A 25,633-nucleotide genomic window follows, 5' to 3' on the forward strand; every position below is an offset into this window, starting at 1 on the left:
TGCCATCGTATATGATTTCACCCATCATGAAAATTCGTTTGCACTAGGAATGATACCCTGAGCGTTGACAATATGACGCATATGCTAAGGAATATTGCGAATACAAAAAGATAGCATGAATGCTACACAATATTTATGTCTACATCAAAGGTATACATGAAGTGCTGACAAAAGTAAAAGTGAAGTCATATGATTGGAATTATTATCATGTTGATAAAGCTACTTCTTTTTTTCTTTTTTTTCAAAAAAAAAGATAGTACATTAGTATTAGAACCCGCCATAAGGTTAAACATGCAAAATATCCACAGGTCCTCTATATTTTTCTAATTTCTAACTGGGGTTTTTGGGCAATGACGTTAATCGGAGACATGACTGATGTGGGTTAAATGAAGCATGGTTGTGATGAGATTATGGTCTAATCAATGTATGGCTGTTCTGAGTTTCAGCTTGAAGAAGACTACGGCCAAGAAGTAGCAGATTACCTCAATGGCTTGATTGGAGAGAGCAGTTTTGTATTACCTAAGTGGTACAAAAGGACATTCACAAAGGAAAATTAAAGGCCAAGGAACGGGAACAGCTATTGGACAACCAGGAATTTGTTTATAGGTTGAATAGGGGTATACTAAAGAGCTTCAGTATATGTGGAATCACATTCAGCCAATGTTGGCTGCAACATGATGTTTTTTAGAGGCCATAACAAATGCCATCTTTATTTGGTCCCTTTTTTTACGATATATACTTATGGAGTGGAAACTATTATGTACAATTTGTAGATTGCCTTTGGCATTGTTAATTTTAATACCAATGGAGCATATTTTTTATGGAAAAAAAAAAAAATACTTTAGTGTTGAGTAAAACCCCTCCACCTTATAAAAAAACCGTCTATAAAATATACCTATGTCCCAAATGGCATGAAACTCCAAATGCTTAAGCTCCGCTTGGTGCATATTACCTTTTATACTATCCAACAACCCTCTGAGATTATGCACAATCTCTATCCAAATTCCCGAAATTATTTGGGCAGGTCTTTCAATCACATTTTGAAATCCCTTCAAATATCGAGTCTTCCAAATCACAACAACATCTGCAATCTCCTCCTGTTCATATACCATAGGTTTATCATGTACCACCGCCCATAATATTGCACCCCATGTATACACTGCTCTAGGATATACTGGAGTTAATAATTTTATGATTCGTTTCCATATGTCCATAGCAAAACCACAATTCCACAAACAATGTTTAGGGGTCTCTATTAAATCCATACAAAAAGGGCACATCTTGTCTACATTTCCTTTTTGCCACCCATTAACTGGTATAGCTTTATGAACCAACAACCATAAAAAACAAACAAATTTTCTACTCATCTTTATACCCCATAGCCATTTCCAAAATTGTTTGAGATGTTGTGGAGAAAGTCCATTTCGTCTCTAAACAACATTTGCAGTTGGGTCTTTCCATGATCTAGCACCTAACATTTTCCTACCAATCTTCACAAATATATTGAAAGAAAGGCACGTATTTGATGTGATCTTGCATCCACACCTTCCAATATAATTCTCCAGGATCCCAAGTTAATCTAGATATTGGTCTTCTTTCCATAATCCAAATCCTCCCAAAATAATCACCTTTTGAGGATCCGAGTCTACGACCCAAATTTATCCATCATTTGCAATCACCCTTGCTTCTTTATGCAAACAAAACCCAAACAAATCATTTTCCTTAGGTGTAAAGATTAACCTACCATCATATTGTACATCAAAATTCATACACTCTTGGTCCCCAATATAGGCTTTAACTCGAATTAAAACATCAAATGGAGTAAATAAACCCATCCACTTATGTGTAGCATATCCAATTTGCATCTGAATGTTAGAAAGGGCATTTTGTATTGCAGAATACATTATCTTCCCACCCATTGTATTACTAATCAATATCATTTGTTGATCTATAGGTTTAGACAGAAATGTTGTCCATGCACCTATAGACTATGTTGGCCCACGATCTAATTTTGACCATGCACATCTAGTACGCCTTCCCAACATTTGTCCTCTCTGGTCAGTCAACCATGTTGATAATGCTACTTGAGTGGGATTGGGAAATTTAAAGGCAATTTCCCTTGTTTTCAAAGTGATGTATACATGATTAGTGAAATTGAAGTTCCCAAAAATGAGAATTGCAATATTAAACACATAGCTAAGAAAATTAATGATTATGATTTTGAAAACAACTCATGATATTGCAATTTGCAATACGAGAGAACCACTTTGTTAGTAATTTTGCTTTTAGTAAGAATATTAAAGTATCATTTTGGGAGTGAAAATTGGAGTTAGATCAATGAAGATGATCAAACCCGTTATGTGAATGAAAAATCATGAAATAATTGAGCATTGTGTTGGTTGGTTATATTCTCTAAAATTCTTATGTTGCTCGTTAATTTTCTTAATTATCATATACTCCTAATCTTAGGAGGCCCAACATCTTTGAAAATGAGCAAGCACACTTTCTTGTATGCATACAGACATACATATACATATACATATATGTGTGTGCCATGATTTCATCTTAAAATTAAAGTTTTGAATTTGTTTATGAAAGACTTCACACAGACTATGTGCATGATACGTTTTGCATCAATGAACAATGAAAACAAACAAATGTAGCATATAATCCAAGCGTTTTTTCTTGTCATTTGTGGGGTTGAAACTTTATAGAAACGTTGCCATCCAATACATATCAACAGGCTCACTATTAAACTAAATATCTCATTTCACGTAATAAGAAATGTAGGGTTTTGGAGTTCCAACGAAGCTTCATTTATAAGCCCCGTTGTAGTTTCGAAGAATAGTTGCATTAGCATTGAAGGTTATTGATCGCTTTCTCATCCTTCGTAATCACATCTATGTTTCAGGCATTAGTAGCATATTAACAACAATTTGGTTGGAAGCAAATCGAACTTGTGAGACCGTAACCGAACGGTTTAAAGGGTTAAGTTCGGTTTGGTTCAAGTTCAAGCCGTGCGGTGTAAACGGTTCGGTTTGAGCCATTGCTCACAGATCGAAGGTCAGCCAGGACGATTGGCAAGACGGTAGGGCAGGAATTTGACAAGTGTCATGCCCGTCTAAGGCCATTTTGCCCGTAAAAAACATACACCGAATAAAAATGTCCATTAAGTGGCATCTAAACTTACAATTTTCATTTTTCATGCGAAAGGCGCCCAAAAATTATATATGTCAAATGACATGCTAAAAATTTAATTTCCATGTCATATATATATATCTCTGTGTGTGTGTGTAGTGTTGGGCAAAGGTTGAATTGGGAGTCGGGACCTTTGCCGGACGGTGACAACCATTATGGATAGCCGGAATCGATTCTGGCAAGATTTTTGACCAATTGGAATCTAGCCGGATGAGCCAGCTATTTCTATAGTATAGGAAAATATTTATATTGTATATTTTTTCCAATGTTTCATTCCCAAATTTCCCCCTCTTTCTATTTCCCACATGTTTTCTCTTTTCTTGCTTCCTTCTTCACGCGTTGCTCATTGCTTTCCTTCATCGCTACTCCCTAATCCTTGGTTGTTACCCATTTCTCCCGGCTCGCTCACTACTCGTTGCTCCTTGTCACTTCTCGGTGATTGCACGACATCTGTTGTTTGCCACTACACCACTCTGAAGTATGTATTTTGTCTTTTTTTTTCTCTTTCTCTCTATTTTCTCTGTTTTTCTCTTTTATTGAATCTTTTTTCTTTGAAGATTGCTCATGAGAAACGTGTATGACAAAGTGGAATGCATTTTCTTTTATTCCCACAAAAATCTACAATAGGATAAGGATTAAGCAATTAGAGTGATTAGTTACATATGTTTGTCCAATATGGACTTATTGAAAGCCATAGAAAGCATGGAGGAGGTGAGATAGGTCTGATTGTTGATTGGTTGAACCCATAGATATCAAGGAGCATGGTTGTGATGAGGTTATTGTGTTTGGTTGTTGATTGGATGAACTATTAATATGCACAAGTGATGCTAGAGGAAATTTAGGATACTCTTAGGAAGATTTTTAAAAATTTAAAATTTTCATGCACTTTCTAAATTGGAGGTTAATTTGGTCTATTGAATCTTAATATTGGGGATATTTTGATTCTTAAAATTAGTGATCAGATTTTTTGTATTTACTATATTGTATGCTATAAGTCATCGAGTACAATAAGCATATCTTATTGTCACACATCACACATCATACAAGTACATATTGTAAAGCTTTGACGCTATCAAATCTTTCGCCTCTCGGCCACAACCGAGACAACACGGATCAATGCAGCAGAAAAATGAAAACAGAGACACAGAGAGATGAATACACAGGGTATAACGTGGAAAACCCTAAACGGGAAAAACCACGGGAGTGCACGACTCCAACTACCACTATACACTGGAATATACAATGGCGAGCTGCAAGGCGACGACCTTGAGCTCGCTGTCCTCGCCACAGGCGGCGGTATTACACAGAGGCGTCGACCTCTTCGTTTCTCTCTCTCTCTCTCTCGGCTGCTCTCACTTCGCTCCCTCTAAGTGGAAAAACAGACAATGAGCAACAACCACATAAAACTGTTTGCCCTAAGTCATATTTATACACATATGACTTTCGGGCTATTTACAAATATAGCCTCAAGGGCTCTTGGCAAACATATTCACAAATATGTCTCCGCATCCGGATCTCTCTCCGGGTACATTCATCATCCGGTTCCGTAACCGGGGTCTTCATCATCCGGCTCCGTAACCGGGGTCTTCATCATCCGGCTCCGTAACCGGGGTCTTCATCATCCGGCTCCGTAACCGGGGTCTTCATCATCCGGTTCCGTAACCGGGGTCTTCATCATCCGGCTCCGTAACCGGGGTCTTCATCATCCGGTTCCGTAACCGGGGTCTTCATCATCCGGCTCCGTAACCGGGGTCTTCATCATCCGGCTCCGTAACCGGGGTCTTCATCATCCGGTTCCGTAACCGCAACCGGGCTTGCCGTCATTCATCTCCGGACATCCCATCCGGAGGGACCGTAATCCCAACAAACTCCCCCTTCACTTCGGCATGGGATGTCTCTCCAATCCGATCCTCTTCCGGCATGCTTCCAGCTTGTCGGGTGTGAGCACCTTGGTCAGCATATCCGACCCGTTCTCGTCCGTGTGGAGCTTCGTCAGCACGAACTCCTTGTCTTCTATCCTTTCCCGGATCCAGTGATATCTTCGCTGGATGTGCTTCGTCCGGGAGTGATAGGCCGCGTTCTTCGCAAGGTGGATTGCACTCTGACTGTCGCAGTAGAGTCGGTACTCCTCCTGCCGGATACCGAGCTCTCTAATGAAGTCCTTCATCCATATTACTTCCTTGCCGGCTTCAACAGCTGCCATGTACTCCGCCTCCGTGGTTGACAACGCAACCGTCTTCTGCAGCCTCGATTGCCACGAAACGGCTCCCCCTGCATACGTCATCACATACCCTGATGTGGACCGGCTGGTATCTGCATCAGCCGACATATCCGAATCGGTGAAGCCGTCGAGTTCGGGCTTACCGGAGCCGAATCGGAGGCACACATTCGCTGTGCCCTTCAGGTATCGGAGTATCCACTTGACCGCGTTCCAGTGCTCTTTGCCGGGATTGCTCATGTACCGGCTCACCACTCCGACTGCGTATCCTATATCCGGTCTCGTACACACCATGGCGTACATCAAGCTCCCGACGGCTGAGGCATACGGCACTTTCATCATATCCTCCTTTTCAGCTTTTGTCTTGGGACATTGCTTGCTGGACAGCTTGCAGTTTGCCGGGAGGGTCGATCCGACCGGTCTTGCTTCCGACATGTTGAACCGGTGAAGCACCTTCGTCACGTACTTCTCCTGTGACAGCCACAACTGCTTCTTCTTCCGGTCCCGGATGATGTGCATCCCTAGTATTTGCCTCGCCGGACCCAGGTCCTTCATTGAGAAGGTTCGGTGAAGAGCCTTCTTCAGCATCCGTATCTTGACCTGGTCCCGTCCGACGATCAACATGTCGTCCACGTACAGGAGGAGTATTAGAGAGTCTCCTCCTTCGAACTTCTTCACAAACACGCAGTGATCAGCCTGCGTTTTGTGGTACCCTTCGTCGGTCATGAAGGAGTCGAACTTCCGGTACCATTGCCGGGGAGCCTGCTTCAGTCCGTAAAGGCTCTTCTTCAACCGGCATACCAGGTGCTCCTTCCCTTTCTTCTCGAATCCTTCCGGTTGCTGCATGTAGATCTCTTCTTCGAGGTCACCGTGAAGGAATGCCGTCTTCACGTCCATCTGTTCTACCTCGAGGTCCATGCTTGCCGCTATGCTCAGCACCGTCCGGATGGAGGTCATCTTCACTACCGGGGCAAATATCTCGTCGAAGTCGACGCCCTTCTTCTGCTGGAACCCCTTCACCACGATCCTGGCTTTGTATCTCTGGGGGTTTCCGGCATCTCCCGGTTTCAGCTTGAACACCCACTTGTTTCGAAGTGCCCGCTTTCCTTTCGGCAACTCCACAAGTTCATATGTGTGGTTCTCATGCAGGGAATCCATCTCCTCCTGCATGGCACTTAACCACCTGCGGCTCTGGGTGTCGTGCTTTGCTTCTTCAAAGCTCTCCGGCTCCCCCTCGTCGGTTAGCAGCACGTGCTCTGGTTCCGGAAATCTCCGGGGGGCCCTTCTCTCTCTTAGAGGATATCTCCGTTCGGGAGCTTCGGTAACCGGTTCTTCCGATTCTTCTTCTTCATCCGAATCCATTTCGGGATCGGGGCCGGTTCCGGTATCATTTTCATCTTCTTCAGCCGGTTCTGTTTCTTCACCGTCTTCGGCCGGGTCTTCGAGTGTTAACCGGTCCCTTGCCGGTCGGGACTGCTCCTCGTAGAGTTTATCCTCACCGGTCGACTTGGAGCTCTTCATCTTCTTCTCCGACTCCCAGTCGGCGAGCGTCTTGTCCTCCATGAAAATGATATCTCGACTCCTGAATATCTTCTTGTCGACCGGGTCCCATACTCGGTAGCCGAACTCGTCGTCGCCGTAACCGAGGAATATGCATGGCCGGGTCTTTGGATCTAACTTTCCTCTCCGGTCCTTTGCCACATGCACGTATGTGAGACACCCGAACACCTTCAGATGCCGGTAGGACACTTCCTTACCGGTCCACACTTTCTGCGGCGTGTCTCCGTCCAAAGGTACTGAGGGTGATCTATTTATCACATACGTCGCCGTCGACATTGCCTCAGCCCAAAATCCCTTGGGTAGTTTCGCATGCGCTAGCATACTCCGGACCCTCTCCATTATGGTCCGGTTCATCCTCTCGGCCAGCCCGTTCAGTTCCGGCGTCTTCGGCACAGTAAACTCGAGCCGGATTCCCTTCGTGCGGCAGTACTCCTGGAACTGCCCCCGGTATTCCCCTCCGTTATCCGCTCGTATCGCTTTCAGCTTCTTGCCGGATTCTCTTTCCACTCTCGCGTGGAGTTCTCTGAAGACGGACAACACTTGGTCCTTTGTCTTCAACGGTGCCGTCCACAGCTTCCGGCTGTGATCATCAATGAATGTCACGAAGTACTGGGCTCCGCCATGTGACTTCGTTTCTACCTGACACACATCAGTGTGCACCAGCTCCAAGGGTGCGCTACGTCTCGTCGGTGGCCTTGAGTGGAAGGAGGTCCGGTTTTGCTTACCGGCCAGGCAGTCGGTGCACTTCTCCAGGTGCACATGCTTCACTGGAATAAGGTTGTCTTCTGCAAGCCTCTTCATCCCCTTCTCACTCATGTGGCACAGTCTTTTGTGCCACAGCTCACCGGCAGTGTCGGCTGCTACATTCAGCTCTTCCGGACATAACCGGGCATTCATCAGGTACAGAGTGTTGACCTTCCGGGCCCGAGCCACTATCAGGCTCCCCTTGCTGAACTTCATTACGCCGTTCCGGATGCTACCCGTGTAGCCTTCATCATCTAGCCTCCCGACCGAGATCAGGTTCAATCGGACCTCCGGAACGTGTCGCACATCCTTCAACAGCATCTTGCATCCGGTTGATGTCATCAGCCACACGTCTCCTATGCCGGCTATCCGGCACGTACCTTCATTTCCCATCCGGACACAGCCGTGCTCACCGGCTGTGTAGGATGAGAAGTATTTCTTCTCCGGGGTCAGGTGGAACGACGCTCCGGAATCGACCACCCAGGTCATCTCTACGCCGGCAAGGTTCAGCTCCCTCTCTTCGGTAATGAGCATTATCTCTTCTTCACTTGCCGCGAGTGCCGTCGTTCCTTTCCGGTCCTGCCCTCGCCGATCCGGACCTCTCCGGTCCGTGGCTCCCCGGTATGCACCGTTTCTCTCCGGTGATTTCTTCGAATCGGTGTCGTCGGCTCCGTTGTCCTTTCGGTAATGCCGACAATTTTTCCGGAAGTGCCCCGGCTTCCCACAGTGGAAGCAAATGGGTCTTCCTCTTGACTGCGACCGGGTCCCCGACTTCTCCCGTCTTTGCGGACTCCGGTTCCAGTGTCTTCCCCGTTCCGATTCGGTAAGCAGCGCCTTCGAGTCGGAGGCCGGTTCTTTATCTCTCCGACGCGCTTCTTCATTTAGAATACTTGTCTTTACCGTTTGTAGGGACAAGTTGTCTTCCGTGCAGGAGGTGCTGAGAGTCACCACCAAGTTCTCCCAGCTGTCCGGCAATGTACACATCAGGATGATGGCTTGCATTGCATCCTCCAACGGGAACTTGATCGCCGCAAGCTGGTTCACGAATCCCATGAACGTGCTTACGTGTTCCACCATACTCTCGCCGTCCCGGTACTTGAGATTCACAATCTTCCTCATCAGGGAGGTCCGGTTCAACGCATTCTTCCTCTCATAGAGGCCCGACAGCTTCTTCCACATCTCGTATGCGTTGGTGTCGTTCGCCACATGTTGTAGGACGCTTACATCGACGTATTGTCGGATCGTCGCTACGGCTTTCCGGTTCAGGAGCTTCCACTCCGACTCAAGTACCCCTTTCGGTATTTCCGACCTGTCAATCGGTTCGTACAGGTCCCGAACAATCAGAAGATCCTCCATCTTGATCTTCCAGTCGGCGTAATTCTGTGCATTCAGCACCATCATCATCGGCTGCCCGCTGCCGCCGCCTTCCATTTTCTGCAACAGTCGCTCTGATACCACTTTGTAAAGCTTTGACGCTATCAAATCTTTCGCCTCTCGGCCACAACCGAGACAACACGGATCAATGCAGCAGAAAAATGAAAACAGAGACACAGAGAGATGAATACACAGGGTATAACGTGGAAAACCCTAAACGGGAAAAACCACGGGAGTGCACGACTCCAACTACCACTATACACTGGAATATACAATGGCGAGCTGCAAGGCGACGACCTTGAGCTCGCTGTCCTCGCCACAGGCGGCGGTATTACACAGAGGCGTCGACCTCTTCGTTTCTCTCTCTCTCTCTCTCGGCTGCTCTCACTTCGCTCCCTCTAAGTGGAAAAACAGACAATGAGCAACAACCACATAAAACTGTTTGCCCTAAGTCATATTTATACACATATGACTTTCGGGCTATTTACAAATATAGCCTCAAGGGCTCTTGGCAAACATATTCACAAATATGTCTCCGCATCCGGATCTCTCTCCGGGTACATTCATCATCCGGTTCCGTAACCGGGGTCTTCATCATCCGGCTCCGTAACCGGGGTCTTCATCATCCGGCTCCGTAACCGGGGTCTTCATCATCCGGCTCCGTAACCGGGGTCTTCATCATCCGGCTCCGTAACCGGGGTCTTCATCATCCGGCTCCGTAACCGGGGTCTTCATCATCCGGTTCCGTAACCGGGGTCTTCATCATCCGGCTCCGTAACCGGGGTCTTCATCATCCGGTTCCGTAACCGGGGTCTTCATCATCCGGCTCCGTAACCGGGGTCTTCATCATCCGGCTCCGTAACCGGGGTCTTCATCATCCGGTTCCGTAACCGCAACCGGGCTTGCCGTCATTCATCTCCGGACATCCCATCCGGAGGGACCGTAATCCCAACACATATTGTATTGTATGAGTTAACAAAACTTTGATAGAGAACAAATATCTTGTAGATGGTATGCTCATTTGGCCATATGAGCTTAGCGAAGAGGCTTATGCCACTAATGCACGTGTAGTTGGGAACAATATGTACATAAGCATGCATGCAGGGAAATTTATATGCAATATCCAAAATTCTTAGGTTATGCATGTAAATTGAAGAAGGCATTGTATGTATTACCAACAACGAACATCAAGTGCTTAATTACGCATGGATTTGAAATATCAAAGTTTGTGTATATGTTAGTTAGTACAATGGAATCATTCTCATTGTGAATTGTGCGGATGTTTATATCCTTGAATGCTCAAGAGGCATCAAACCTTTGTTGTTGGAGGGATATATTTAACCTTTGGTTTGAAGAGAAAGAGAGAAGGATAATATCATTGAAGTAGACACATATTGCACAATGCTTAATATGAGGAGTCACGGTATGACAAACATTTTTTTTGTGTATATTTTGGGATTTAAGAAATATATGATGATTAACTATTCAATTTGTATGATTTCATTATCTTTGTCAGGTAGTTATGTTTATTTGTGTATTTTCTATAGTAATAAAATGTATAATAATGAAGTATCATATAGAGAGAGCTTTTCGTTATTAAAACTTGTACGCCAAAATGACATATATTAGTTTTTTTGCACTCTGAATGTCATAAGACATACATCTTTAAAAAATGCCCGTCAAAAAAAACTTAAAAGACTAACCAGTCAAATTCAGGCGCAGAACTGCGGAGACTGTTGATGGATCGGGCGTTGACGATGGAATCAAGAGGGTTAGTTGAAGAAAGACTGTGAGAGGCAGCGAGTGAAGGTGAACATGGAGGGATCCATCCCACTGATTCTATGAAGCTCTTGGATTCTCATTCTGAAGAAGGAAGCAGCAGAAGCAGAAGCAGAAGCAGAAGCAGAAGCAGCAGCAGAAGCAGCAGCAGGAAGAGGAAGAAGAAGAGGAAGTGGAAGTGGGAGAGGAGATGCTGAAGAAGAAGGTAGCCTCGCTGATCGCCTCTGTTACTTCTTCCGACGTCCACCACCATCGACTGGCTTTCTTCGCTCTCTCCTGCACCTCCCTCATCCTCATTTACTCCTTTTTCTTCCTGCTCCCGCCTTTCAACACAACCGCCATTACCTCCTCTCCTCCTCCTCCTCCTCCTCCTCCTCGACTCCCTTTACTTACGCCGTCTCCCTCTCCAGCAGCTTTCGATCCTTCGCCTTTTGATTCCAACTCAGGCTCCCCTCCGATGATGATGATGATCGGAGGAGACGAATCCTCGGCTGCTGCCGTCTTCTTCAGAAACGCCCCTTGGAAAGCTGCCATTGGTCACTGGTTCTCCCGATGCTATGAAGCGTCAACTCCCTTCTCCCTCAACGAGGTCAGCCCTCCCTTTCCCCAAATCTTTCCACATACACACACATACCTACATTGCGCACATATAAATCAACCAAAACGCTTGGACATATAATGCAACGCTCACATCTAATGAGTCTTGATACACTGATGAGATAGCAGTTGTTAAAAGCCCCTAGTGCGGAAGACCTGCTAATAAGAGATCTGGACCTTCAGACCTACCGTGAATATGAACACACCCTTAGCTGAAGGGTTTAAGATCAAGGATCCCAAAACTCACATTTTGATCATTGGGTGAACAACTTGCATACTCCGGATTCATGGCCTCAGGCCTCAGGCCGATTATAACTTTTCTGAAGTGGGTGAAATCTAAAGAGGTTTGGAGGAAGCTTTGAGAATATGGCACCCTGTTTTTCTCCAAGTAAAGAATCCACCTTCTGGTCTACGCCTTACTTAGAAAAGAGAAGATCATGAGCACATTGAACTCTTCATTGTTTATGGGGCTCATTCTACTAATTTGGGTTAATTCTAAATTCGTTTGCATGTCGTGTACAATCTCTAAAGCTCATTTAGCTGATGCCCAGGGTTGCAATGTGCAAGGTTCAACAATGTGGTCCTTTTCATAATCACAGGTCAAAATCAAATTTTGACAAGATAATCTAGATGCTAATCCTTTGCATAAACATAGAAAAAATATTGGGATGATTGAAATGAATCAGTGTACAGGGGGCAATTGCAGTTGATTTACTCGTGGCAGATGTATTATAACGAGAAGACACCATGATGTCATCTGAGAACAATGTTTACAAATGTATTTTCTGTCTGATTGCCTGTCATATCTGGATGTTCACTTCGGTCTTAGACGTTTATCTTGATTTCAAGGGCACTACTGAACTGAATTCATCAATAATCTTTTAGAAATACCTGTTTGTGTTTGATTTTCTTAGGTATTGAGGATTATAGCAATGCAAAATGTATTACTTTTTTATCTTCATCATTGTATTATGTTTCATATTCATCACTTAAAAGGGGTTTGTTTATGGAAGTTATAAATCCTAAACCTTACACCCACATTTCCAGAAGTGCTTGTTTGTCATTTAGTGCTAGACATATCTGGAATATCATTCCCAATTCCTGGGTATGACATTTGCAACTCATGTCTCTGATGTTTGGAAATGTCCCTGTGAATTTTTATTATTGCATCATGTAATACAAATATTCTTTATAAAAAGAATGCGAGGGCATAATCATCTGATAATATTAACCACCATGCAAGCTAACCTTTCTGAGTATTTTCTATCCTCAAACATATACCATTACTATATCCATTTTATGGAAAAAGCGATGAAATTCAAACAGGGGGAAGTAACAAACATTAGGAAATGATTACTGCAGAATCCTGTCAGTTCACACCTCAAACTTGTAGTATCGTTTCTGTAATCTAGGATGGATCAGATGCAGTCTTACAGTGTCAGCAGTTTGATCATATATGCTAGTTTTTTTTAAATCAGGTTTATTATGGATCTTCTAAATGCTTCTGGTTAAAATCGGCTTATGTAGACCACTTTCGGCAGGCTCTGCCCAAATAACTGTAGTCAGAATGGGATATGCAACCATGAAGAAGGGCAATGCAGATGTTTCCATGGATTTGAAGGTGAGCATTTCAACCCTTGATGATCTTACTTTATTGTTCTGTCACACAAAAAAATTGAAGATTGCACTTATATGTTTATCCACAATTTTTTAAATGCAGTTTACTTGTTTTTGTGTGCTTTTGAAATGTATTTGGAAACATCCTGATTCATTCTGCTTACTAAAGCATTTATTTTCTTTTGATGCTAAATATATATTTCCATCGTAGGTCCAGGTTGTGAGAACCTTTTGAATCTAGAGTGCAATTTGGAGCCGTCAACAGATTGGCCTTATGGTCGATGGGTAGTATCCATATGCTCTGCATTTTGTGACAAAAGAAAAGCAAAGTGTTTTTGTGGAAGTGGTACTAAGTATCCAGAGCGCCCGGTCGCAGAAGCTTGTGGCTTTTCTCTTAGGTACTACTACCATGTTGCTTCTACTCTTGCATTTTTCTGCGTTGCTGAAGGGATGCCACATGAATAAAGGGATTGCATTTATGTCAATCACCTGCAAGTCATTTCTATATACGATCCGCTTGCTGGTTTAATTTATCTAACACGATTGATGTTTAGTACCATGCAATTCTAGGTTGAAACGATCAGATTGAAAAAGTGGATATTAGGTATTTGCTCTAATGTGACTTAATCTTTATTGCGCTCAAGATGTGAGAAGGGTTTCCTTGAAAGGGACGACCCATATGGTGATCATGGAAATGGGAATATAATATGATGTTTTAATGGTCCTTACATAATTAAGCATGACAGGGGTATGGCAGCATAAATGAGAGTGCATGCAAAGAAGAGATGGGAACTATGAGGTACCTCGTTTTCTTTGGATCATAAATGCTTCAGGAAATCGCAACATTTATTCACACATGTATGATATGTGGGATATTTACTAAGCCATTATGATCATCACTTTCTTGTGCGACCATGTGTTTCATTATATGTAATCTTGGCAATAATACAATAATATGTCTTTTTCAGAAATACGTGCAACATTCAACCACAAATCTCCCTAGGCTTTTCAGTTCTCAAAATATATTAACATCTTTTAAGAGTTCAAAATGGCCTATGAGACCGAACCAGAGATTATATTTTAAGACGCTCTCTCATGTTTGAGTAAAATAAACCAAAATACAATGTAACAAAATTAGTAGAATTGACTATGGCATCAGAAAATCTCATTAGCTAAAAGCTTAAGATTTTGAACTTAGTTGGACTAAAGCTTCCATCTTCGAACGATCTCCAACATGGGCGATCCAAGATGGAGAAGTCTCTGAAGCGAGGGAAGCACCTTGGAATTTGGGTTATAATGGACTTTATTTGTCGATTATAAGGGTGATGGGGTTGTGATCCAGATGAACACAACAAATTGCTATTTCTCGATCTATCATTACCCCTTTCAAATGTTCTGGTTAATACCCCAGTTGCGCACCCCTTGATTGACTTGTAGCAGGAGTGATGCGTACAATAAAAGTTGTGATGGTTCCTTGTTCATGATTATTGTGCTTGTATTGTTGTCCTTCAATAACTTCACTCGAAGTCTCTTGAGTTCTAGCATGAATAGTCGTGACTTCTGAATACTGTTGGTTTTTGTGTTCCATTACCTTGCATAGTGGGCCAAAGATTTGTTTGAATGAGACAATGGTATCTCCCTCTAATTTCATAAAAAACAGCACAATGCCAAACATCCTATTCCTTTGATTCCACCCCTTGATGGCGCAATTGGCAGATATACTCTTCCATAGATTTGCGTGTATATCTCCCAAATACTGTTGGTTTTTTGTGTGCCATTACCTTGCATAGTGGGCCAAAGATTTGTTTAAAGGAGACAATGGTATCTCCCTCTAATTTCATAAAAAACAGCACAATGGCAAACATCGTGTTCCTTCGATTCCACCCCTTGATGGCACAATTGGCAGATATGCTCTTCCATAGATTTGCATGTATATCTCCCTATCTCAATCTCTCAACTGATGCGAAAAGGTTCTGAGCTGCCCTATCACTCAGAGGGCAGGAGGTAGATGTGAATCCATTTGAGAAGGCCTGATAATAAATCCATCCCGTGTCTTTTTTTATCGATTCTCCTGCCAAGACACCGAGACGTTATGATTCATCTTCCTGAATTTAATGATACCAGTTCAGATAACTTTATTCTTTTTCACTTTGTTCATGTTCAGTTGTGAACAATCCAATCTATATTGGAATGGGATAGAGCATTTATATTTGCCGTTTGATTGGAACCATTATTGCATTTAAGCATGCCAAAACTGTTTTAATAACATAAGTGCCAGTCTTGAGTACCTTTGCTTTGGGAGCTCCCTCTCCCAAATCTGTTAGATACTGGTCATTGATCGGAATATTGCCGTGGTCACTATTGGTGCTGCCCTCATATCTATCCTGGGTTATATCACGGGGCGCTTATGCATTGTTCCTTATCAGGGAGGCAATCATTAATGCTGAAGGTCTCTCCAAATCTGTCCATTTATGAGAGGCCAAAATATATTAATGTCTTTAAGAGGCCAAAAGGGCCTTTTAGACCAAACAAGAGATTACATCTTAAGAGGGAGAGAGAGGGAGAGGAGGAGAGAGAGGGAGAGGAGGAGAGAGAGAGAGAGATTTTATTGCTCAATAGTGGTACCATGGTGGATTGGAGAGAACCAGATTGGAGCAACATTTTTTCAAACAGTAGTGATAAGAATGGTTGGTGCAATGTCGATCCAAGTGATGGGTATAGAGGCACAGTACATTATAAAGAACAATGTGATTGCAAGTATGATGGTGCAGACGGAAGGTTTTGTGAGAAGGCAACTCAATGTGTTTGCCTTAATCAATGCTCTGGAAATGGAGTATGTAGTGGTGGATTTTGCCAGGTGGATTTCTTCAATTTCCTTGGATGCAGTATCCCTTCAAATTTCCATCTCAATAGATGTAATATTGGTGGTACACTTATAGCTCTTCGAATTTATTTTATTTATTCAGTGTACAGAAGGTTGGTATGGCGTTGATTGCAGTATACCTTCATCTCAAATAGAATCAACTAGTTGGCCGAAGTGGTTGGGAAATGGGACATTATTACCTCAAGAAACATCTTTTGCAAATGCCGGTACCACCAAAACTGCAATTATAGAGAAGAAACATCCACTCATTTATGTTTATGATTTGCCTCCACAATTCAACACTCATCTTCTAGAGGTAGGATCTTGAACAAGTTATCAATACCATGAACATGCAAAATTCGGCTCACATGCATGCTCCTGTATGCAGGGCCGGCACTGGAAATTTCATTGTGTTAACAGGATTTATGATTCTGAGAATCTGACAGTTTGGACGCCCCAATTGTATGGAGCTGAGGTATATTCCTGGTACTAACTCGATAAATTAAAAGGATTCATTTTAATCCGCTGATCCAGAAGGGATATTTGTCTCTTCAAATTGAAGCTAAGCAATCATGGTGGAACTTAAAATCTTATCTGTTATTGTAGATTGCAAGTCACAAGTGATAGATACTTTCAGCCTTGTCCCATGTTCCCTTTTTCTTTCGCCATGCACTATCCCTTTCCCTTGTTTGATGAATTAAAAATAAGCATAGTCAAAAGGGGTAGCCATTTTCAGCTTCTTGTACCATGTCCCCATTTCCTTTTATCATGCACTATACCTTTCCATTGTTTGAGCACACTCATGCCAAACGCCCCTAGAAAATGCCAATCCTCATCCTGAAAATCGCCTTGTGTAAACATGAAATTCAGCCAGTTTCAAAGAAAGCAAATTAACATTGTAAGAGACCATTCAAAGAAAGTCTATGAAGTTTTGAAAGTAAAGTCGAAATTATGACATTCGAAAATATGAAATGAGGATGTTTTTTCACACAAGTGGAATTCTGTGGCATATCAGCTAGCTTAATGCAGGAAAAGCCATCTCCTAACATGTTCAACACCAAATTTGTTAGGGCATTTATGATATCGTCCTTGAATTGTAGAATATATACAGTACATTCTTAGATTGAATAATGAAACTGCCATAAATGCACTGAATTTTTTTAGGAGATGTAGAAAAACCACGGCACTCTCCCATGAGATAAATACAAGCCATTAAAATCTAATGTGCAAAAAAACGTGAGTTGCTGACTATTCTGTTATTTTTAGTATTAAAATATTGTCATTGAAGGTGCTTGGTGATTGTGCACAATATCTAATCGTTAAATAATATAAAGTTCACATCAACAGACATTAAATACCCAAAATTCCAAAGTATTGATGCTGTAACATAAAAACTTACGAGGACCCTTTTTTTATGGATCCCCCATATATTGTGAGTCTTTTTACTCTGAGAAAAGCCACTGAACATATAACAGACTTCTAAAACATTTATCCTGTCAGAATTTCTAATTATGGTAGTCGACCTCTATGGGGACATGTAGTCAAGGCTTCTCTTTCTTGATTATTTGTTTACACAAGATGCTTTCTTTTCTATGGACTATTCTTTAGGAATGTCTCTTGTTATAAGGCTAGATAACTATCAATATTATCTTGTGGTTTGTGAAAATTCAAATAATATTTCTTGATTATTTGTTTACACAAGATGCTTTCTTTTCTATGGACTATTCTTTAGGAATGTCTATTGTTATTAGGCTAGGTAACTTATCAATATTATCTTGTGGTTTGTGAAAATTCAATAATATGAGAGCATTATTTATTTATCTTATTTTTATGTTATGTAGATTGCTGTATATGAGAGCTTGCTAGCTAGCCCCCATCGGACAACTAATGCTGAAGAGGCCGATTTCTTCTATGTACCTGTTTTTGGTGCATGCCTTATAACACGTGCTGACGATACTCCTCATCTTTCTATGAATGTATTGGCTTCTCCTATAGCCCACATTGGCCTCTTAAAAGATGTTAACATATCTTTCTTTCTAACTAGAGTTTTCTTTCTTCAATCTAATTACGCTGACATAGAAAGATGATATCTTTATAACATTGTGAGTGTGTGTCCTTTTAAGTTATATAATAAAACTTTATCAGTGCCTGCCCATTAACTGTTGTTCATAATAAGAAAAGAAATGGGCGATAATGCTGCTGGTTTAATGAATATAACGAGAGATTCTGTCAATTGCTGATGTTATGAAGCGATCAAGCCTTTGATTGTGTCAGTCCATAGGATGACATTTGTTTTTCTATATTAGTGTTGTTGATTCTGGATTTCTCACATTTGGTTTATTGTTGCAGGAATTTATGGGCTTTAGGAGCTATACCGCTCTAGACTTGTATAGGAAAGCATATCATCATATCAGGCAAAGCTACCCCTATTGGAATCGCACAGATGGACGTGACCACATTTGGGTATTGTAAATTTGGCATAGCCCTTTTTTGTTCATGATAACCTTTTGTGACATAAAACAAGCTTCCAAACTTGATTATAAAACTGCTGTGCAGTTCTTTTCTTGGGATGAGGGGGCATGTTTTGCTCCAAAAGAAATCTGGAACAGCATGATGCTTGTACATTGGGGAAACACCAATGCCAAACATAATTATTCCACAACAGGCTACTTTCCAGATAATTGGGATCACATACCAATTGCAGCGAGAGGAAGTCATGTTTGCTTTGATCCTGAAAAAGACCTTGTTCTGCCTGCATGGAAGGTTCCAGATGCTAGTCTCATTTCTGAGAGATTTTGGGAAAGGTAATGATCTCTCCCTCTATATATACGTCCATCATAATTGACAATATGTGTCATTGCATTTATTTTTCAGCATTGTTTACTCATTGATTGCTTCTTGACTTCCAAGTCTCATACTTCAGACTCTAATAGATGTTAATGTATCTTTTTTGTTTCCTTTTCTGTAAAGCGTACTTCATTAATGTACAATATTGGGAATACCCACTCTCATGATCTCCATCAACCTGAGTGCTTCAAGCTTAAGATTTTCCAGATATGTGTTGGTTGGGCGACATAATAATGAGATATTTTCTTCCAATTTCATGTAGTGCCAATCCCTTGGTTATTGCAGGCCTATATTCCAAAGGACAACATTGTTCTATTTCAATGGGAACTTGGGCCATGATTATGAATATGGTCGTCCAGAGCCAAGGTTTACTAGTTCTGAATTAATCTTTGATAAAGTCAGATTGACGGACAAACCAATGACATGGATTTTCACACTGATTTTTTGTTTGTCTAGATATAGCATGGGAATCCGACAGAAGCTGGCCCGTGAATTTGGTTCATCGCTTAATAAAGATGGAGTGTTAGGAAAGAATTCCACAAATGATGTGATTGTCACGAGTGTTAGAAGCAACACATACTCAGAAGAGTTAGGAAGCTCGAAGTTCTGCGGAGTGCTGCCTGGTGATGGTTGGAGTGGACGAATGGAAGACAGCATCCTACATGGCTGCATTCCTGTAATCATCCAAGTATGGATTCATATTCTAACACAGCCTGGATGTCAAATAATATAAATCTCATCATCGTTATCTTCTTGTTATTATATGCTCAGGATGGTATACAGCTCATATATGAGAATGTGCTGGATTATGATAAATTTGCAGTACGCATCAAGGAAGACGAAATACCACAACTTGTCAACATATTGAGGGTAGACTCTCACTTTCCAGTTTTACATAGTATGGTGGAAGCTTGTGATTGATTATCATGTCAATTTTTGTGAAACTGTGGATAGAACATGAGCGAAACAGAAGTGGATTCCAAACTTTCTGTTATTCAGAAAATGTGGCAAAGGTTTCTATATCGTGATGCCATTCTTTTGGAGGCACAAAGACAGAAAGAGCAATTCAACAAAACCAGTGAATGGGCAAACGCCTTTGCAACACTGATAGATGATGATGATGCTTTCTCAACTTTGATAGAGGTTAGTAGTGCAACTTTTGCTGTTTCTTATATATTATCAGTCTTGATGCTATTATGTCCTGATTCTTCCAAATGTGGCGGGTGTAAAAATGTCTTTGAATATGAGAGAATCAGTTGATTGAAGTATCAGATGAAACAACCATTCAGAGTGAGCCCCTAATTAGCTGATGTAGAATTGTGGTGTATATGGACACCAATTAAAAAATTGTATAGCATTCATGTGTATTCCAATCAATCTAAGCATATCACCATAGAGTAGTCAGCACATTACTTAATGTTCATGTTTATTGGTTTCGCCTATTGATAGAAATAGGATTTTACAGAGAGAAATGAGTTCATGCTGAAAAAAAGGACTGCCTAATTGAACTGATTGATTCTTGGCTGTGACATACAATGATGCAGCTGGTGGTATATAATAGGGACTCGATCCATGCTTCAAATTAGATTTTATTGCATAGTACTGTTAATGTGGTTGATTTATACAATAAAGCTCTTTAATACAAAATATTAATGTTGATGATGGATTGTACATACATGCACATGGATAGGGAAAGAGTAGTATCTATATGGCATGACATTTTATTGCATTTTTTTCTTGGTAATTTCATAAGAATGCTGGTCATGGTTTTGGTCAATTTTTTTTGTATATTTATGTATGGAAATTTTTGTATGTAGGTACTGCATTACAAGTTGTATAATGATGACTGGAGGCAACAAACAGAGCGGCATGATGGAGCATTACCCAATGCTTGCGTTAAAGTTTGAAAATTTCATTAAATATATTAATTCCCTATTCTTGTAGTATATTTGGCCAATCGGGCTGTATCAAAGTTTGTAGACTGTAAGGTCGTTAGCTTGATACACTGATGCAGCATGTAATTTAGGAGGAAGTGATGATATGATGGATGTAACAGAGATGTGTAAAGCAAGGATTTGAAGTTATGACCTTTTGTTGTAGTTTAGGAGGAACTTGGAAGCGATGATATGTGGTAACAGAGATGTGTAAAATCAAGGATTTTGAACCCATGACCTTTTGTTGATGTCTATTAGCTTACAACTAGGGTAAGCCTATTACAATAAAACAAAAAAGCTTTTAACATATATATGTATATATATAATAATAGATAGATAGATAGATAAAATTAATTTAGCCATAGAAGGTCAAGGCATCACTTGTTCTAACTACAGTAACCATTCGGTTAAGTGTGTGCCCACTTAAGTGCACCATTCTATTAAGTGCGCTTTCTATAGAGGTCAAAATTCCGATCAAAAAAATTACATTGTTCATGATGAAATTACATCAAGCGAAATTAAAACTATTTCACAACATTCAAAAAAACAATAAAAGAAAGGAGTTTCTAACCAAAAAAAAATTTAAAAGAATTTGTTACGTGATGGTGGGTGGGATCTTGTGATTGTGGGTGGGGGTCTCCTAAAAATGCACAAAGACAAATGCAAGGAAAAAAAGAACCAAATTTTGGAATCGGTCTCTTGAGTCGTAGTGTCTGTTTGTGTGTTATGTTTTGTATGTGTGCGTGTGTGTTTCTACTTAACCCAATTATCCATTTCCTTTTTGGTATTCATTCATTCTTAATTATGTTTCTTTCTTTCTCTCCCTCCCTCACTTTCTTAATTTTCTTTCTTTCTCTCGATCTCTCCACCCGCCACCGCCTTCGTTCGTTCTTAATTTTCTCCTTCTTTCTTTCTCTCCCCCCCTCCCTCCTCCCTCTCTTTCTCTTTCTGTGCATCTCGTTTATTTTATTTCTGTTCCAGCCTATGCTTTCTCCTTTGCTCCTCCTCTCTCTTTTCCGGTCTCCTCCATCTCCACCTGTACTACGATTCCTCAAACCTCCCGCCACATAGGAAGAGAATGCAAGGAAAAATCTCATCATATCCAAGGAAGTCCATTAGGTAGGCCTAATAAAAAGGCAAAAACTCAAGGTAATATGAAATCGGGAAAAAGTGATATCAAACAAGAGTATATTGAAACCATAAACATTTCAGGTCACTTATATCACATTAATCGATCAAATTTGTAATAAAGAAACATATGATACGAACACAGAAGGAAAAAAATTCAAGAAACCCTAAAAATTTTCAGAAAACCCCTAAATGCGCAGCTCGGTTAAGTGCGCACTTCACCCATGCGTTCAAAGTGCGAACTTAACCGAATGGTTACTGTAGATTGTTCAAATATCATTTTAGTAAAACCTATGCTTACTTTTTCATTACTTGAGATTAGAGCCAAGGAAATTGTTATATAGAAGGCTTGATATGGCTAATAATAATATGTTTAACAAGTAAAAAGACCCTTTACCTATGATTAAATTGCTAGAACACCTCTATGTCTTGCAAATGATTAGAATGTGCATGTGAACAACAATATGGGTATTATACTCGTATGCACAAACATGGTTGTGCCATAGGTGGAACATATGATTGCATGTAGTAGTGTTTGAACTCGCACAACTTTCTCGTGAGATGCTAGTACATCCTCTATTTTTGTTTATATTTATAGAAGATTTTAGAATGCGCTAGAACCTAAACGCATGTGTGACACTTGGCAAGGGAACTTGTGACACAATCACATCAAGATGTGCAGGTTTGTAAGGTAGGTGGTGATTAGGGGAAAGACAAAGTGAATGCGGGATGGGATTTGCAACAAGTTATGAAGATTTTTGAAACAAAGGATGAGGAGGTATATGTGGTGCTAATTTGTGAGGGATCTTTATAGATTGATAACATATTATACGGAGTATATGTGGTGCTAATATGTGTGCGTGAGAGAGAGAGAGAGAGAGAGAGAGAGAGAGAGAGAGAGAGTATCGAAGACAATAACTTGTATTGACAAAATAATGGAAGATTACAATAATAAGAACTCTACTTGATTGAATGGCAAACAACAACATAAGAAATGAGGGTTTCATTTTTATTTTTTTTCCAAAGTAAAGCTACTTTCCCATTAGTTAGGAAGGATTATTACACAGAGTCTATAAGGAGACTTATACACACATCGGGGAGACTTCCTCCGATCAAGCCAAAGAAGATGAGCCACTTACATTGCCTTGCGGCCTAACTTAATGTAAGAAGCTACCTGTATCCAAGGCGATGCCCTTCGATGTTGCCTAGGGAACCATGTACATAGTGTGAAAAAGGATAGTGGGTAGAATATCACAATATACTATTTGTTAATGCAATGATTATCCATCTTTACATATGAGAGGGAAGATAAATACATACTTATGACACTAATTGGTTTTCTTAATGCACATGTGCCTGCCACATAGTTCACACGCATGGTTGAGCTTGGTCTACTAAGTTTATCGTGGACCCACCTACTTAAACTTCTACAAACAATTACTTATTGTTTTGTGATGTCAATGATGCAGAGTGGAGTAACACCCTATTGTTGACGAGACTAGTGAGAGAGGGTGTCAAACTTTCTCAAGCATATCGATAGAGTGAACTAGCTAACCCAATGAACTATCCTCTCTAATCTCACTCTTATTCTCCATTACATAATACAGAAGGCATTACCAAATGAGACTTAACATATATCACCACGTTTTATTGACTACTTAATCAGATGTAAATTAAAACAAGAAAGACATGATGAAGTTGATCACAATCACTTAAGATGGAGACCCAAAGATTGAGCTATGGGTAAAAGATGAGGCTCAAAAGTTGCGTATATGAGTTAGGTTCTTTATCTCTCTCCTAGTTTGTCTCTTGCTCCTAGACTTGACCCTGTGGTGCCAATGCCAACGTTTTCGGAAAGGCACAAGAAAAGCAAAGTATGACAATATTACAATCAAAGAGCTTAGATTTTCTTTATTTGCTTCTTCATTCCTTGTCTATCTCAACAAATAAACTAGATGAAAGCCAAAGACTATTGAAAATCATCTAGGAACCAAATTGATATGCCAAAGATCAACATCTTCTATAAGAAATTGGTCATGATGTAATGCTAGTGCACCTTGATTTTCTTTGTTTGTGCATGAGATATGAAGTTTCATGTTAGCTAGATGTAATGATATCATTAGAATGTAGTCACATCACACCATCGATTAAGATGTTAAAGTCTTTGAAGATGTACCTAAGCCACACAAATTTATAGACACTAATTGTTGCGCCTTTATACTTTTGTCTTTGTGCTTGATAGAGTTGGCATAGGTTGCATCTTGATGCTCTATGAGACCACGCTTCATGAGACAATATCGAAGTTGAATCCCCATGTCGATTGTAATTCAATCTAGCTATCACACCATTTAACATTTGTGTAGCCCTCGAGCCAAATGTGGTTCAAACAATGTTGTTGACATACCTTAACCCTCGCTTTCCCTAGTCCAATCGCATATTGATGAGTGCTAGCACAAACCATCGAAGCAGGTCAATAATGTAGCTAAGGTCGGGTTGAGGATCGTCAAGTAGATTACATTATCATTATTGTGTCGGGTCAACCCTCGAGCCAAATGTTGTTGACGTACCTTAACCCTTGCTTTCCATAGTCCAAGCGCATATTGATGAGCGCTAGCACAAACCATCGAAGGAGGTCAATAATGTAGCTAAGGTTGGGTTGAGGATCATCAAGTAGATTATATTATTGCGATCGTGTCGGGTGAGCCCTCGAGCCAAATCTAGTTCAAACAATGTTGTTGACGTGCCTTAACCCTCGCTTTCCGTAGTCCAAGCGCATATTGATGAGTGCTGGCACAAACCATCGAAGGAGGTAAATAATGTAGCTAAGGTCGGGTTGAGGATCATCGAGTAGATTACGTTATCTTTATCATGTCGGGTCGTAGAAAATAGAGGCAAAGCAATATGCCTTCATGATGAAGTTATTGATAGTCCTCCAACATGAAACTTCAAAGAAGTGTCTCAAGATCTTTAGTGGGCAAGAGTGATGAATGAAAAGGTGTTACCCCTTTATGACAATGAGATATAGGAGCTCATATTGTCTTTCCCATACAAGCACCCCATTGATTTACAAGGCAAAGAACAAATTCAACACAAAGCTTGCATCCTCACCAAAGGTTACACCCCGATCATTTGATGAGATCATTGTCCCCATCACAAATATGATGTGCACGTGTATCCAAATACACTTGTTGCTGGAAAGTGGCACTTCCATAACATGGATGTGCAAAATGCCTTCTTCTAAGGAGAATTTGAGGAAAAAGTATATATGCAACAAGAACCGCATGGACTCAAATTTGAATCCCACGTGTGTGCAATATGTTGACTCATGAATCTAGTATACATAATACAATCTCAAGCAAGTATTGAGGGCATGGCACTTGATGGTCACGAAATACCTAAGGTTAGGATCGACTAAGTCAGAAAACTCCATCTATGTGTGATCCGACAAACCAAATGACCTGTGATTGGAGGCAAACACTACATTTTTTCATCGGACTACAATGATTTGCATGGACCATGCGATGCGATGCGACCTTGCATTTGACTGAAGGCTCAATAGATTATCGAAAGGATGGCCATGATGTGGCGTAAACGGAAAACGTGAGTAAGAAGAGAGACATTTGTGTGGGTCATGAAGATTAGTAAAACTAGTGTTCAAATTTGGGAAATATGTACATAGAATTGAGTCAGTTACATATACATATTGTAAAGTTGTAAGTAGTTTGTGTATAATTTGATTTGATGAAGAAGGGAGAAGGGCCAGAAATATAAATA

At 41.0% G+C, this 25,633-nt stretch overlaps 1 protein-coding gene across 1 annotated transcript; it reads left to right on the forward strand.

Annotated features, from left to right (window-relative positions):
- The first annotated feature begins 11,355 nt into the window (after positions 1-11,355).
- Positions 11,356-20,923, forward strand: LOC147869716 (uncharacterized). Its single transcript, XM_087332360.1, has 14 exons — positions 11,356-11,462; positions 13,012-13,091; positions 13,299-13,485; positions 15,707-15,944; positions 16,054-16,266; positions 16,339-16,425; positions 17,792-17,926; positions 18,300-18,413; positions 18,507-18,754; positions 19,083-19,163; positions 19,254-19,485; positions 19,569-19,667; positions 19,752-19,940; positions 20,615-20,923. Exons 1-14 carry the CDS (start codon positions 11,431-11,433, stop codon positions 20,702-20,704), a joined length of 2,025 nt encoding a protein of 674 aa, XP_087188486.1. The 5' UTR covers positions 11,356-11,430; the 3' UTR covers positions 20,705-20,923.
- The last annotated feature ends 4,710 nt before the right edge of the window (positions 20,924-25,633 follow it).

The sequence above is a fragment of the Azolla caroliniana genome, unplaced genomic scaffold (genome assembly GCF_043228905.1).
Source record: "Azolla caroliniana isolate FFs.n. ecotype wild unplaced genomic scaffold, voAzoCaro1.0.p SCAF_1, whole genome shotgun sequence".
NCBI classification, from domain to species: domain Eukaryota; kingdom Viridiplantae; phylum Streptophyta; class Polypodiopsida; order Salviniales; family Salviniaceae; genus Azolla; species Azolla caroliniana.